The sequence below is a fragment of the Oryzias melastigma genome, linkage group LG1 (genome assembly GCF_002922805.2).
Source record: "Oryzias melastigma strain HK-1 linkage group LG1, ASM292280v2, whole genome shotgun sequence".
Taxonomy (NCBI): domain Eukaryota; kingdom Metazoa; phylum Chordata; class Actinopteri; order Beloniformes; family Adrianichthyidae; genus Oryzias; species Oryzias melastigma.
In genome coordinates this window covers 3,289,661-3,306,689 of record NC_050512.1, presented here as the reverse complement: position 1 = coordinate 3,306,689, position 17,029 = coordinate 3,289,661, and the positions used below count along the sequence as shown (strand labels likewise).

General features: G+C 37.3%; 1 protein-coding gene across 1 annotated transcript in view; it reads right to left on the bottom strand.

The window, feature by feature from the left end:
* Positions 1-5,099: 5,099 nt before the first annotated feature.
* tusc3 (tumor suppressor candidate 3) overlaps positions 5,100-17,029 on the bottom strand; it is a 70,747-nt gene continuing 58,817 nt past the window's right edge. The window contains exons 9-10 of the mRNA XM_024260020.2: positions 10,583-10,673; positions 5,100-5,498 (exon numbers count right to left, since the gene is read on the bottom strand). Coding sequence (XP_024115788.1) covers positions 5,483-5,498; positions 10,583-10,673 — 107 coding nt within the window. The 3' untranslated portion in view covers positions 5,100-5,482. The remainder of the gene's footprint in view (positions 5,499-10,582; positions 10,674-17,029) is intronic.

Here is a 17,029-nt window from a genome sequence, read left to right as displayed (position 1 = left end):
CAGCTGAAGTGTGATTGTGTTATTTATTTATCTCCTGGAAAGACAATGTAAACAGAAGGTCTTAAAAAGCTGCATGTTGGTGTGGATCTCCGCTCCTACTGGTTGTGTTCTCCATCACTGCCATCCTGAGTAAAGCGAGTACAGTCTGAATAGTTTTAGGCTGACAACATGACCGAGTCAAACTAACCATGGAGCACAAAAAGAGGAGGTAGTTTTCCCAGAAGAATTAAAAGAAAACCTTAAACAGGTTACAAATAAAGACTGTGGGATCCTCTCTAAACAGCTGTAGAAGATCCACAGGACTGGAGACAGTTTCCCTGGATGAGACTGCAGGAGTAAGATAAAAGAGACGAATGATACGGATGGTGACCAAAGAGTCCAGAACAACCTCCAAAGACACTAAAGGTGAACTCAGAGGTTGTTAGTCAGATCAAACTATCCATCACTATTTGAGCCAGAGTGGACTTTAAAGGAGATGACCAAGGAGGACGTCAATGTTGGAAGTGACAAGCAACGAAGAATCTATCATCAGGACAAATGAGACAAAACTGGAGCTTTAATGAAACATCAACTCTGTGTTCACAGAGCCAATGATGAAACATACAAAGCAGATAGTCTCCAACCTTCTTCAGGCCACAGAATTGTTTAAATTAGACAATATTTTCACACACCGGGCCAAAGTCTGCATTTTTAAGCTTTCAGATTCTGAAAATCTACTTTCAAAATAAAATACTGCAAGAAATATTGTTTAAAAAAAGTTAAAAATATATATAAGTAGACATTTTTTAAACAGATGATGTGGATTGAATGAATCAAAGTTTTAATTTGTAGAAGTTGTGACTGATTTTAAAAACTCCAATACAATGTCATTTTAACTCTCAATCCAGGCTCCGATTATCTTTAGAGGCAAAAAGATTGATCATGTTTTGCTTTTATATAAATCCTCATTCATTTCCAACACAAATTAAGATTTTCTGTTCTAAAGTTTCTGAACCTAATTCAGCCTCGCTGTAGGAAAATTCTCAAATGTCCCTTTTACAAGTTTCCAAAAATCAGCAACTTTATCTGATTGAATCTTCATTCTCTGTAAAATGTTTGGACATTGTGATGAAGATTTTCTCTTACCGTCAAAGTGGAGGCTAACAAGCAGATGCTAGCTTCAACTACGTCAGAGTTTTAAGGTGTGATGGATGAATGAACCGTAACACTGGTATTTTCTAAATATAATATAAACGTGAATACAGCTATCTCCAATATTATTATCTGGCTGTGTGAAACAGTTGAGAGTCTGTCGCTGTGTGTTAGCTAGAGCGGCTTCTGCTACATGAGAATATTGAGGAACACTTCTGTAAACAGCAGCTTTATTATTCTTTAAGTTGAAGGCTCTTCGATTTTCTCAACGACTCTTTCGTCGTTTGAAACTTTCCAAATACATTTTATTGTCCTTAGATTTTTAGCTAGCAATCCAGATAGCCATGCAGATACATGGTAGCCATTTTTCAAAATAAAACTTCCTTCAGGTTTAGAAAATAAAATAGATGGAAATAATCTAAGTTAGTGCATATATTTCTTTTTTCTGTCTTTTTTTTCGGTACCAAGTGACCCACAGATTGTTATCCGGGGTTTGGGTAAAACCGACACAAAGAACAGTGTCTACTGTGAAACACAGAGGAGGCTCTGTTAGGGTCCGACTCTGTGCAAAGTTCTGGAAAATTTCAAAATGTTTTGGACTTAAAGAAAAACATTGAACTGTTTGAAAAAAGTTCCTTTTATGATCTCTGATCTAAATCCTGTTGAACATTTGGGGGGAAACATTCTGCAAATCTGTTGGATCTTTTTGTGCACCAGTGGAGCATAAGAATGGAGCAGAGCAGGAAGTTAGTGACCCGCTGATTGCATTTTGTTCTGAACAAATACAAGCTTCTTGAAACGGCATTTTCCTCTGCTCCTGATTCACAATGATTTGAATAAAGAAATACTCAGAAACAACTTTAATCTTAAATGATTTCATACGTGTCCTCTATCGTGAAGAAAAACTGCTACAAGAACATGTTAAACACAATTGTCCTTGGAGTGGGTGTTTAAAAAAGCTTTCTTTCTACTTAAATAGTCAAGTTCATTGTATTTATTTATTTATTTTTATTGTTTATTTGATAGGAACAAATACAAAAGAACATAGATCATTAGAACAATCTGATGCTTGTATTACAGTGTTTATAGCCTGTCCCTAGTGGAGCTTTTACTGAAAAAAGTTATGCAGCTGAAAGACAATACAAAGAGTAACACACTAAAAACCATCTAAAAACTGTAGAAATTCATTAATGACCATTGAAAATAAGTAGAAAATGTACTCAAGCATACTCATATTACACACTTCACAAAGCCAGATAATGTTTTACACAATGTGCTCACACGGCTGTTTATCAGAATTTAGTTTGCTTTTTAGAGATGGACACTTTAGTTAAAGACTTTATTTTGGCGGGGAGGCTGTTCCAAAGATTGGCTCCTTTCACTGAAAAAATATTTTGTACAAAAGACGTTGGATAAAATGGGACTTTACAGTCTCCACTGGCAGCTGCTCTTGTTGGTCTGGAAGTTTCTAGGTTTTTGATAAATGTAGAGAGTGGTTGAGGTGTAAATCCAGTTAGATGTTTAAAAAATAAATGGATGTAGTTCATGAAATTCATACAATTTAAAATCGTGAATATAAAAGTGATGATAAAAAATAGTTTTTTTATCTAAAATTTTTAATCGTAGAGCCTCAAAAGGGGTTTTAAGGAGGTTTAGCAGACAATACGACACATGGGTTAAAATCGTTGAGTTAATAAAATCATAAGCACATTTAGAAGTTAAATATCCCTATGATTTTGATTACAGTCTAACTGCATGTTTGCAAGTGTTTCCAAAACCTTTCAGTGGGGAGAACAGCTTTAAGCCTGTTGATTTAGATTTGTTCATGCTGATTGTTGAATGTTTATATTCTTATAATTCTAACATTTTTATTTTGTCTCTATGTTCAACCTGCATGTTGAAGGTTTCTGCGATAATGCTGTTTCAGAGTGAAAGTTTTCCACGTCTGTAAAAAGATGTTATGGTTGCAGCTAATCTTTTAGATTGAGTTTTTTCTGTAACCTAGGCAACCAATATTCAAATAAATGGAAAGTGTGTGCAGATGGGCGGCAGATTTGTGGCGGCAACAAACCATCACTGGTCTCCTTGTGAGAAAATCTCCCTCTGGATTGTGTCTCTTCTTTCTAAAAGTATTTGTGTTTGCAGAAATGATTCTGATTTACATCCTGATTTGTATGAGTTGCTTTGTAGGACATGTTTTAAGTCAAGCGCTTGTATTCAGGGGTGTCAGAATGTTGTGTTAACTGGGATTAATTGCAGACATTTTAGCACATTATCCCCTTTGGTTGTGTAAAAATAAAGTTAAAGTCTGTTATAATAAAACTTCATAAAGTCACCTTTTTTAGTTGAATTTTCATAATTTATTTGACTACAATGTCACAAATTTTAAAGAAAATCCCTCAAAGTGAGGCTTTTTATTGCAATAATGAGGGTAACTGCAGGTCACGATTAATTAATCGCACAAAAATTGAAACACATGACAGCACTTTTGTGTTTATTTTCTGATTTACATTCCAGTTCCATTCGGTCCCTAAAACAATTTGAAGAAAATAAACAATAATCACCGAAAAATGTAACTAAAGTCACATGAAAGCAAATAAGCTGCAAAGATGACAGAGAATAAAAGACATTTAATGGTCTGGAGATAATAAAAAGAAATGTCAGCGTTTTAAACAAAGGACAAACACATTTTTGGAGAAAAATGTGTGTTTTGTAAAATGTTATCTAAAGTTTAGTATCTGTGGAGAGATCTGCGTTTTCTACCACACAATCCACACCTCAGTTCATGCATGGCGGCGGCCTCCGCTCCTCCTCGGCTGTGGAAACCCATCGGCTGCAGGACGACAGATGGGGGCGTGTCCTCGCTGCTGATGCTGGACTCTCTCTGCTCTCCTGCTTCCTCTGCAGCACCCAGAATCTGCAGGGTTCTGTTCGAGCCAGCGTGTTCACATGACAAAATGAGCCAATCAATTAAGAAGATGTGGGCTATAGCTGGTGAAGGATATTGCAGTAATTGTGCTCGACTAAACGGGCTAATTATTTTTAGCTTGGAAGAAAAAGTACAGGTGTTTTTCTAACTCTTTCAGGTTTTTCTTTTTTTAGGATAATCTTGCCGTGACAGCTACTCATCTTATTCTAGAACATTACAAAAATAGATGTTTCTATAAACAGTCCAGTGTGCTCTCTCTACAGCTGTGGATCCCCCTTTTTTTGTCTTAGGAATTTAAAGTAACCGTTTTTTCACGCCAAGCGTTCAGTCACATCTGATCAGGATCCTTTAAAAGGGGATCTAAGCCAGGGGCCCCCAAACTACGGCCCGGGGGCCAGATCCGGCCCTCGTCCACATTTGGCCCGGCCCCCCAAACTGTTTTAGCTAAACTAGACTTTTTTTAGGCTATATTTGGAGTTTAGCTAATATTATAGCCTTATGCTAGCTGTTTTGGCTAAATAAGATATTTTTTCCAGTTTTCTAGGCTAATTTGGCATTCAGCTATTTCAGCTACATGCTAGCAGTTTTGGCTAATTTAGGCTTTTTTCAGGTGCAGGTCAAAACAAAAAGAGATAGAGAGGTGGTGTGGTTTGTCAGAATTGTTCACCTGTTCAGTCTTTTAATTTTGCTGATCAGTTTGAACATCTGTATGAACCACAGTTTTTACTGCTCCGTTGATACAGTGGAAGAGTAGGCAACTAAGGCGGTGCTTAGGACGCTATGGCTTCAAAGCAGCAGTTGTTTTGACGAGTCTGCATTCATCCGACCACATTTTAATGAGTTGCTGTTGCATCGCTGCTCCACGCTCGTCCCGTAACAACAGGCTATGATGGCGGTTTTGGTTCAGGGATTCTGATTTGCTCCAGTTGAAAAACTGCAACAAAACTGTTTGATTCCCTAAAGAAGGGGAGCCGCAGGTCATAGACCCTGTTCTAAAGAAGCAACTTTTGTCTTTTTCTGTAAATGAGGAAGAGACTTGTTAAAGAGAAATGTTTGCAGTCACTTTTTATTTTTTTAACATCAAACCAACAAAATTAACTAACTAACTAACTAACTAACTAACCTTACTTCAGTCATGAATGTCTATGAACTGCTTAGTTTTCCACTACAAATCATCCAAAATCAACAACCATTAAAGCCAATTTCATTCCTATGTCTCAGTACAAATCTCAGGAAATGTGCATAGAAATTAAAAAACTACAAGACAGGGAAACATTCTGGAGGGAATAAACAGAAACATCTAAAAAGTTTATTTTACAGAGAAAAAACACATTTAATTGAAGGTTTGAGAAAACAAACTGATACGTTGTCCAGCTATTCAAGTATATCCTCCATCTTCTCTCCTTCTTCTGCGTGTTTCTTCTATTTAATAAGGAAGCTGCAAGAAAAGAAAAATGGAGAATGAAGACAATTAAACAGTAATTATATATTTTTCAGCAATTTTCCATTTTGCGTCAAACTTCTCTGAAACATTTGGTGTGGACTGAAGTTCATTATGAAGAACTTCGAACATGTTGACTCAGATGTCCTCTCAGTCATTTTCCATCTTTGGGAGGTTAAAAAAGGCTCTTTCTTAACCTTTGTGCAAGTAAAAGACCGATTAATCTTTCAATTCACATTATTCTTTTTAAATCCTTTGCAAGTCATGTTGGCTGAAAGAAATCCTCCCCTCTAGGAAACGATCAGGTAAATCCAGCAAACAGAAAGCTTTCAGACATTAAGAACCAAGGAGAACAGAAGCTCTGGAGCAGAAGTTCTCAAAGTCTTTGTAGCCGAGGGCCAAATTAAGAACTCCACATTACACTGGGGGCCAATTTTGGTGGAAAAAATGGATAAACAGAAAATGTTTAACAACTTTAATGATCAAATGTCATTTGTAGAATTAACAGAGCATAAGAACAAACTGAGCATGATTTGAAACATTGTTTTAACTGAGAAATATCATTACATTTGGTCAACAACAAACCTGTGATGTCTATGTGAGCTACTTTCAGCATACATTCTTTTACAAACTCCCAGCCACTGAAGTGCTTTCTACACCGGTGTTGTGTCAAGGTGCGTTCCCCCTGCCAGAGTTCGTTTCCCTGCTCTCTGGCTTTGTTGATTTCTTTTTCCTAACGCTCATATTTTTTCCCAAAAAGCGTTAAAAGAAGGTGGATGATTACCATATTTTTCCACATTCTACATAAAACAGCAACAGCTTGTTGTGTTAAAAAATGACCTTAGAATAAGAAACAGAGACTATTATGGAAGCATGTAACAATGGACATTAATAAAGAGTTGTTGATTCTGCAGCACATTTTTGGAGGGCACAGATTCTGGCAGTGAACCGACAGCATCCGTGCCCCCTCTCGTTGTTTTGACCAGGACATTTCTGCTTGGATTTTATGTATTCATAAACTTTAGAGTTTTTGAAATATTGAGCAAAATATACCCCATAGGAAATGACTGAGAAAGTTATCAAATTCAGTGTTTTTAAGTAGATTAGCAACAAGCCTTTAAATATATTCAAGGGCTATATTTTCATTTTTTCATAGCAACTTAAAAAAAATTGTATTGAACTGTAACATAAGCATTTTGCTAGCTTATTTGGGTAACTTGGCATCTACTGGGTTTTTTTTTTTTTTACCTAACATTTTAGCAACATACTAAGGTTTTTGGATAACTTGTTATCTAACAGAGTTTTTACAGGCTAATTTAGAGTTTAGCTTCTATTTTAGCAACAGGTTAACGTTTTGACAAATTTAGTTTACTGAGGAATTTTAGGATATTTTGGAGTTTAGCTAGTATTTATGCAACATGCTAGCTCATTTGGCTAATTTGGCATCTACTAAGGTGCTTTGGGCTAATTTCGAGTTTAGCTCATATTTAAGTAACCCACTAAATGATTTTGCAAAATTGTCACGTATTAGTGATTTTTAAGCAGTTTTACTACAAATTTGTCAGACATTTAGGTCAACTTCAGCGTTCTTTCATAGTTCTTTAAAATTTGCCAGTCTTGTAGCTAATTTAACATTTTTGCAAAAAGCTTCAGCATCTTCAGTGACTGCTTTCAGCAAAAAGCATTCACACTAGCATTAACGCAGGTAATACAACTTTTCTAGTTCTTGTTCGGTTTCCTCTTTGCTGGCTGTTATTTGATTAGTTGTTGTATATTGGGGTTCTATTTTTGCTAATATTTATTACCGCATGAAAGCCTTTCACAGACATTCTGGCATTTAAGTTTAATAGATTTGTTTTGGATTGATGTTACTCCCAGCATCGGTCACCCTAATAAAACACTGTGCTTCTCCTTTTAAACCCTCCTGGTTTTAATATTTCTTTATTTTTCTGAATTAGGGACATAAGTTGTTTTGGGCACCTATCATGCTTGGTTTTGGGGTTCAAACATACCCAGAAGAATACTGTTTGGTGTGAGTGCACCTTTAGGGATTCTACAACTCCCTAAGACTCAAAACAGAAATCTGCTAATATGGCATTTTCAAATCACTGAGAAGAGTTTGGATCCAGGCTAACAAAGTTTAAATAGAATCACGAAGTGAATCATGTTGTGCATACTTGTGTTATGCTTCCATTTCCCACTATTACTGTGAACATAGTGTTTACAAGCTAGAATATTAAGAATCAACCTCTGTATTTCTCCTAACCATGTCCGTTACAGAAGTGTTTGTATGTCGACGATCTATAGCCATTTTTTGGGATACAATCCCAATATCATCACATAAACTCATTCTGAAATCACAATTAATTCATCCTACATGATGGAAAAATGCACTTAGGGCAAAGAACATTGAAAATGTTAACAGGACTTGAAGTTACACAAACAGCAGCAGCAGCTGTTGTTTTTCTATACAATGAGACACAAATATTGCCTCACATGTAAAGATGAGAGCAGTCTGTAATGTTCCTCTTACACACATTTTAACTGTGAGAGAAAGGATGTGAATTAAGAATCCAGTCAATCACATGATATACATTTTTAAAGAATTTATTTAATTTATTTGTATAAATAGAGCAGAAAATCAGCTTTTACCTCCAACAGACGAGCAAGTGTTCCTCACTAACACCTGTTACTTCCTCATTAAGAAGCCTTATATCCTTCACTAGTTACCTGTATCATTGTAGCCTGTTTGAAGTGGTTATACACCTGCCCGCACCTTTAAACAGTCAAATTGCAACCTCTTCACTATGACCAAAGAGCTGTCAAAGCACACAAGGAAAATATTTTATATCTAAACAAGACAACTACATCTACTGAGAAGACCTCAACTGTTGGAGTAGTTATTAGAAAATGGACAAAATAGAAGATCACTGATAATCCTCCTCCATCTGAGCTCCATGGATGAAGTTCCAATGATCTGGAGGACTGTGAGGACTCGACACATTCTCGTTCCCAAGTCGTCACATGTTGACGTTTGGTTAAGGACCCCTCCGGTTCACTTTTTGACGTTTTGGGTGTCTCATCGCTTTTTGACGTGCTGGGTTCTCCAATTCAGTCAGGGCTCCCCACCCTCCAGGTCGCTAACCGGACGCAGGCAGTACCAGTACCCTGGCCCCAACCTTAACCTGGTACCGGACGTGGTACCGGTTTGTAGACCAGATTAGGGTTAGGGTACCAGTATCGGCTATGTCCCGAAAACCGGTCTGTTTCCGACAAAACGTCCAGACCCGTGACTCAATGGGAACAGCCAGCACGTCAAAACAACGAGTTGTGGACACCAAACAGGGTCCTTAACCAAACGTCAATACGTGATGAGTTGGGATGTTTTGTAGAACTACATGGGGGACTGGTCAAAGACCTGAAGACAGCTGAAACCACAGTAACAAAGGTTACCATAGTAACACACTATATTTTCAGAGAGTCTTAATCCTTCAGAGTTCCAAAGACCCCCTGTTTAATGCTACGGTCCCAAAACTACAGCTGCCACTGCGCGATGTGCAGGTATCAGCAGAATCTTCAAGATTTCATACCGACGCCCGATTTAAAACGTTTTATTGGCATGGTCAACGGCAGTCAGGCAGCTGTCAGGTGTGAAGAATGTCTGGCTTTTTAATTACCCCCCAGGCTACCAGGGGGCTGGTGGCACTTGATATGGACGGCCGCCGTCCTGAGACAATTACACATTCTGGAGTCAGAGCTGCTGCCGGATGGTGATTCTGGCTGTCGCAGTCCAGCTGTCGCCCGATTTTTGTCATAATGTCACTGGACTGCCACAACACGACCTGAAATGTGGCCACTGACTGATGTCAACTTTTAGAGAAATATCGTCCGTCCACTCCCCCTATTGATGCGAATATGCATCAAACAACTTCTGCTCCAAACTTACCCCAATTTGTTATCTACTTAAAAACAAACCATACATGGATTATTTTTTCTAGCTCAGGCATCAAAAGGTTAAGGTGAAGCTGTCACAATTACAAATGCTGCTGAATTTGATGAAAAACTTGCTTTTAGGAGGCAAAGCTGTGGCATTTTGGGGTATGTGAATGTGCCCTAAGCCAGCACATCTTCAGGCCATCTAAAGTCTGTCACGTGACCAGAAAAAACCAACATGGAGTAATTGTATAGACGATGACCACCATGTATGGAGTCAAAGAATGTGTAGTTGCATCCCAACAACATCATGGAAGCATCACGCTTTAGGTGCTTTTCTTCAAAGGGGAACACGATGACTAATCAGTATAAAGGAAAGATGAATTGGATCAAACATGGTGCGGTTAAATCCGGATCTGCCAGCGTGACAATGATTACAAACACATTCATGGACAGACTTTTAATATTTTGTGATCTAGCCAGTCTCTGGACCTCAATCCATAGAAAACCTGTGAGGGAGGTAAAATTGACAACCCTAAAATATAGCTCTTGAGAAGATCTGCATGGAAGAATGGACCAAAACAGCAGCAACAGTGTGGGCAAAACTGGTGAAAACCTACAGGAAATGGTTCTTCTCTGTCATAGGGTCACAGTTTGAAGTAACAATATAAACTTTTGTTATTGACAAACAACAACAAAAACAAACAGATTCTTTGAAAATCAGACAATGTGATATTCTGGATTCTTTATTTACATTTTGTTTCTCACAGTTGAGTATCTATACTCGACAACTTTGCAGAATCGGTGACTGAGCACAAGCGCAACTAATACTTCTAGATAAAGTGATTAAAAAATATATATATTTCTCTCACAAACTTGTTCATGAATTATTTTTATTGGAATTACTTTCTTTTGTCTCATTTGTGATTGGAACATTTTATCTTTTAGTGACATCACAACTGTATGTATTCAATTTTCTTTTAACAATGAAACACATGGATAAATCTGTTTTTTTGCAGTTTACTCAATCCTCTCATAAACGGCAGAAGCAGAAATCTTCACGTCAAATGAGGTTAATATAAGTGCACATTGCTTTGAAATGAGGTGTTGATTAAATTTAGATCAGAAGACAATATTGCTGTAGTCACCTGTAGGGATAACCGTGGTACTTGGACCTGAAGATAGAGAGCAGGAAACTGAAGAAAAACACCACCAGGCCCAGACCCACCAGGCAGATGACTGCAAAACACACAGAACATACTAAACATGTAAATAAGGCAAATCAAACTCACTAAATAATCGCATTTGTGTGATCTAAAGCCTGTCAACAGGAAAAACATAGTAAATAGAAACAAACCTGTTCGTTTACAAATAAATAAATACTTAACTAAAAATGTCAAAGCTAAAAGCCAGCTTTCAGTACAGTTTTTTATCCAAAAACAGCTCAAATAAAAGGTTTGATTTGTGGACTGAGACTATAAGAAAAAGAGAAGGTCAGCTTTTGACATGAAGTGGGTTCAGTTTAAAGATCGACACTTAAACAACAGATGAAGCAGGAGGGGGTGTACAACAGCAGAAATCTAACCAAAAGTTGAAATTAAAAAAAGACTTTGGCTTTTGATGCACTTTCATGTGATGAAGTCATTCCACATTCGGAACAAAAGGCATTTCCATAACCATAACCCAGTGGGAGCCACATACTCTCGATTAGCACTTATGTTATTGTTTCTATGATAAATGTAAATGAAGCAGCTATTGTTTTTTTTATTTTTGACATCTCAGCCAGAAATATTTAAATCTAATTACTCAAATAAATCTGAGGTAATTAAGTGACCCTGCTGTATTCCTAGAATCATAAACCTAAAATCCTTGAGTTTGTTCAATAATAGAAATCCACCTTTTCGATACGATTTGTATACGATATATTCAAAAACTGTAACTAAACAATTTTTCAAGTGAATATGAATGCATCTTTCATTGAAATAAAATGGTAAAATTCCATATTGCATTATTGGTACTTTTTTGGTTGGATTGGGGGGTTAAACCACCAAATGGTTCCTGAGAGCAGCTGTGTCTGCAGGTCACCCCTCTCCCAGAGGATGGGTCAAATGCGAGGAACAAATTTCAGGTCTGTAACAACTAATGGGACCTTTTAGTTCTACTTAGTTCTATTCTATATGATCCTGTGTGACACAGGGTGTCTTTTGTTTTGAAAAGAACGTGAACCTCAATTGACTATTTCATAAAAATAAAAAAAAAAGCAATTTTTTTATGTTTATGTTTTTTTATGCAAAAGAAAAATGTTCATTTACATTTTTCGTAACGCAAATCTACGTCTTTTGTTTCTGAAGGATGAAGACAGTGTGTGGCCCATACTGGGTTGTGTGTTGAAGGTTGCAGACCTTTGATGTAAACCATTAAAAGACTTTCCTTACAGGTTGGCACTATAGAACTAGTTTAAAGTTGATTGACAGAAGTGGGAGAGTCCGTCCACCCAAACGCCAATCTGAGAACTCATAAATATGTGTATATATTTATGTGAGTATGTGCTTGAAGTTTGTGACAAGCAAATACAACCATGAGTTTGTCAACCTCCACGACATCAAGAGTGGAAGCCTTATAACAGCATAGAGAAGAATGTGTGACGTATCTGCGTTTTCATTTCTGAATGTGGAAGAACTTTTGAGTTCTGGTTAGAATCATCCAAATCTTAACTTTATGCATGCAGGTACCTGCTGCGACCGGTTTCTTTTTAAACTTTCTGTGAAACAGAAAATCATATTCACAGCAATTAGCATTTATTTCCTTAGTGGCCATTCTAAAGTGAAGTATACATAAACATGATTTCTAATCTGTGGAGAAATTACGTGCGTCTGTATGTGCTGCGTAAAAGTGTATGCGAGGTCTAATCCTAGTGAGGAGCTGTGTTAAATTAAACTGTCACCACCACCTGATATTGTTAATCAGGGATTAGGACGAGTACCTCTCCTAGAGACTAAAATGGGAGATCTCCTTTTCAGAGCATGTGGAAGAGAAAGAGGGAAAGAACAGAAGTGTCAAAACAAACGATTTGGCTGAGAAACTGGAAGATGGATTCTTAGTGTCAGTTTTTGTGTATGCGCGGGGTGCGTCCTCTGTGTGTGGCAATGCGGTAATGCATGCATATATAAGACAACGGCGGCTGCCATCGCTCAGTGTCAGCCACTCCATAAACGCTCCGCTTTCATTCTGTCTCTGTCCAAGTGTAGAGAAATATTTACAATTCGCCGTGTGAATGTAAGCGCTGGCACAGATGAGTGTGTGTGCGAGAACTCAGCTGACATTCAAGTACTAATCCAAGGCGCACATGGAGATACTCGTTTGCACACTTCTGCAGCATAAACGTGTGCTCCTAAGAGTGCAGTGAAGGGCATCACAAGCACAGGTCAATTAGTCATTCCCTGCTGAGAAAACCTCACTTTTGAGAGGCTATAATTTGGGTTAAATAAAGGTTAAAAAAAGGAACTTATTCAAGAGACACACAACTGTTGTAAACGTGAAGCATATTCCGATGAGAACACAGTCTTAATGCGTTGAAGCACATTTGGCCTCATGCTTCACTACCTGCCACAGCGCTGTACTTCCACAGCATCTTTATGGAGTTGGGAGGAATACGTCTTTCTTCACACATCAATAATGCAGAGATCCCGCTGTATGTCCACGGATAATGACTTTCACAAATGCACATGTGCTAAGCATGCCAATATGTGGACTGATTTATGACCACAGCCTAATGACAAGTAGTTTAGATGAATAGTTTCCTCCTCTGACAAAAGTACTAATCCCTTTCCTAACTGAAGGCTCACTTCAAACTGTAATTTATGTGTCTGTAAAAACAGGAAAAGGATAAGCTCTTCTCATACCAATAGACTGCGATGCTAAACGGCTCTTTAAAGCTTATTCTATGATTAGCAATTGGTTAAAGGAAATATGAAACAAGCCATTTCTGTCTTCCTTAGCTTTTTATTTATACATTTTTCTCATTATATTATGTTTGCATTTCATTTTTCAGGATGTTGGCAAAGCGTCTGCATCCCTTTGAATTGCCTCAGTGTGTGAAAGGTGCTGTATAAATAAAACCGCCTTTTCCTTTTTGCTGCCAACCAACCAAAGTCAAAACGCCTTTTCAGTCTGTTCATAAATTGTAATAATGCAAAGTCAATTATAAAACAACACATCTAAAATAAAAAATAATGAGATTGTTTAATCTGAACAACCCTTTGTAAGCTGAAAGCTGTAAATCTGCTTTAGGGACATTTATTATGTCATTTAAGCTTAGGCCTGTGTAAAGAATGAACTGATATTATATTTGTGCAGAGGCTGCATAATGTATCCCGACTGTCAGGTGGAAGTCACAGCTAAGGCTAACCTTTAAAGCTAACGTGTAGAGTGGGTGAAGTCAAAGGTGCACTAGAACACGCATAATAACACGACAGAGATCAGGAAGTTTGACCCACTTGAAGGAACGTTGATGTGGATTTGTTTACAGCTGGACATTGAGGGGAAATGCATTATTTTTTTAAATAAAATAAAAAAAATCAAACAGTCCCATGGATTGAAACAAAGCTTTATTACTAGTGAGGTTCTAATCTGGTTTTTAGGCCCCAACCTGATTATAAGTCATTTGATTTTTAGCTTCTGCCAAACCGAGAGAGACAATCTGATTTAATCACATTTAAAAAAAATAAACACATTTAAGAGACAGATACAGGTTTTCCCTAGTTTTATTCTGTTATCTTTTTTAAATATAATTTAAAACTTAAAGGGTCCATACCAAGCCTTTCAGAATAAACTCTACATCCATTAATGCACGTGCTAAGAGAAGTTTCTTTCTGATTGAGAAAATTAGTCAATTATTATTAGGAGAAAGTTTGGTGACTGAATCATTAATCATTAGATTGTGAACATTTTGATCATATCTGAGTCACATCCCCATTAAAAATTCTTAAAAATAATGATTTGCTTTTCCTGGAGCGTGCACTTTGTAAACAGTCCCTCGGCAGCCGTCTGTGTCAGCAGCAAAGAGAGGCATTCTCATTATAAAGAAGTAAAAACGCAATTTGTTTAATGTCTTTAAAGGTTGTTTGAGTTAAGACAAAACACAAGAGACACTTGCTGTCAGTTTCCTATGGGTTGCTATGTCCAGTTCTTATTTAAACGATCCATGGACGGCACAAGACTTTGACAGTACAGACATTACCAGACTGTATCTGACCATAATGATCCAAGTTCCCAGAGTCAGTGAATGCTCCAGGACTGAGGTTACCACCTTCATCAATTTTGATTGGTCCTTCATGTTAGCTCCACCCCCAAGTGCCAGAATGGGGCCAAAAGTTTCAAACCTAAAATTTTTAGATTAGAAATCTAAAAACAGAAAATCTGAAGCTGAAAACAATTAAGTTTATATTAGAATTAGAATAAAATCTTTTTTTACACCAATGGTTACACCAACACCAATATTTTTTTTCAAGTTGTTTTATTTTGGTTTCTCATCTTAATGGCCCCAAAATGCCTCTATAGACTTCAAGTAAAGTATATTTCTGTAATAATAAGCTTGAAATGTTCAACACTGATCATAATAAGAATAAAATAAATAAATATCCAATCCTTGGTTGGGATCCAACCTCAGATTCTGATCGAGTCTCAAACTACTCGATCACATTTCTGATCGAAACATTCCTATTTAATACAGAAACAATTCGACTACTACAAGAAACAGAAAGATAACCCTTAAAGAAAACCCCAAGCAACTACATTAACAAAAAATAATTTCACAATTGAAATAAAACTGTTTTTTTAAATAGAAAGATAAACTATGATTGTGTACAGATAGCTCAGGCAGTGAAATAAGCATTTCTGTTCTGGAAATCCTGCTGCATGGAACGTTAAACTCTCTCTTTCTTTGACTCAATCTCACCCATTCCTTCTTCACCTCTTCACAAATCCCATTCAATGACCCTGCCTATGTACCGATTTAGTAACTCCCTTGCTGACTAATAGAGCGAGAGCTCAGAGTTCTGATGCAAATGCCTGTGGCAGCAGCAGATAATTTTGTCTAGTTGCACTGGGTATGGGAAATGTATGTAAGGGATTTAACACCCACATCCACTGATTATTCAAAAATGTAAGCCTAATCCTCACGCTGTTAATGACTGATGACTTCTCTCTGTGATATTATGTGATTAGTTTATTGAATTTGCATGTTGAGATGTGTGTTTCCAAATACGTTGTTTAGCTGTTGTGTAGAAAGTTCCAGTTCTGCAATAATGCTAATGCAATCTGCAGATGATTCCTTTGTTTTGCTGGAATTAGCAGAGGTGGACTGACCCAATACTGCTGATAAATGACAGACAAAAACACTGATGTGGTATGGAAAATCTCTTTTTTTTCAAAAATAAGTGAAATATTGAGGAAGTCATTAGCTCATCTTTAACGTCTGCTTTAATCGAAGTATCAGTGAAAATACATTTCTGAAATGGTTTAAACTGCAAAGTTACAATTGGAAGAAAGACTAAAGCTGATGGAGATGTTGCTGCAGAAAAGATCCACATAAGACAATCACACAGGGACTCGCATTGCAAATAAATTGACGATTGGCGATGGAAATTTTGCAACTTCAGCCAGTGGTGTAAGGAGAAATTTCACAGTTGCATTCATTCATTCATCTTCTTGTCCACTTTGTCCCTTTCGGGGTCGTGGGGGTGCCGGAGCCTAAAACGGCTGCTGATGGGCAAAGGCGGGGTTCACTCTGGACAGGTCACCAGTCTGTCACAGGGCCTCAATCACACACTCATTCACTCTCACATTCACACCTAGGGGCAATTTAGAGTCACCAGTTAAGCAGAAATTTCATAAACTTTAGCCGATTCCGTAGACGGAAAATTTGCAACTTTAGCCAGTTGGGTTAACAGAAATTTCCTAAACTTTAGCCAATTGCATCAACAGAAATTTTGCAACTTTAGCCGGTTGTGTATACAGGAATTTCCTAAGCTTTAGCTGGTTGCATAAGTGGAAGCTTAGGAACTTTAGCCAGTTGTTTAAGCGGAAATTTTGCAACTTTAGCCAGTTGCGTAAAACAGAAATTTCCTAAACTTTAGCCAATTGCGTAAACAAAAAATTTGCAACTTTAGCCAGTCGTGTTAACAGAAATTTTGCAACTTTAGCCAGTTGCGTAAAACAAGAATTTCCTAAACTTTATCAAGTTGGGTAAGCAGAAATTTCCTAAACTTTAGCCGATTGCATGAACTAAAATTTTGCAACTTTAACTATGAACTATCAGCTTTTAAATTATAGCTTTTAAACTATAACTGCCTAGCAGTTTAGTGTGTAAAATGATATTTCTTTTAAGTCAATAATAACAAGTGTTCAAATTTGTATATCCACACACGTTTACCTGCAGAGAAACAGCAGGCAAAATGCTGCTTTTTTGTCTGTGAATCAGCTGATTACGCAAAGACTTATGGTAGGTCAAAGGTAAAAAATTAAAAACGAGGGTTTGAGGACTTCCGGCTAATGATTTGGGGCGCCATGATTTTTTTTTTTTTTTTGCCCGGGTT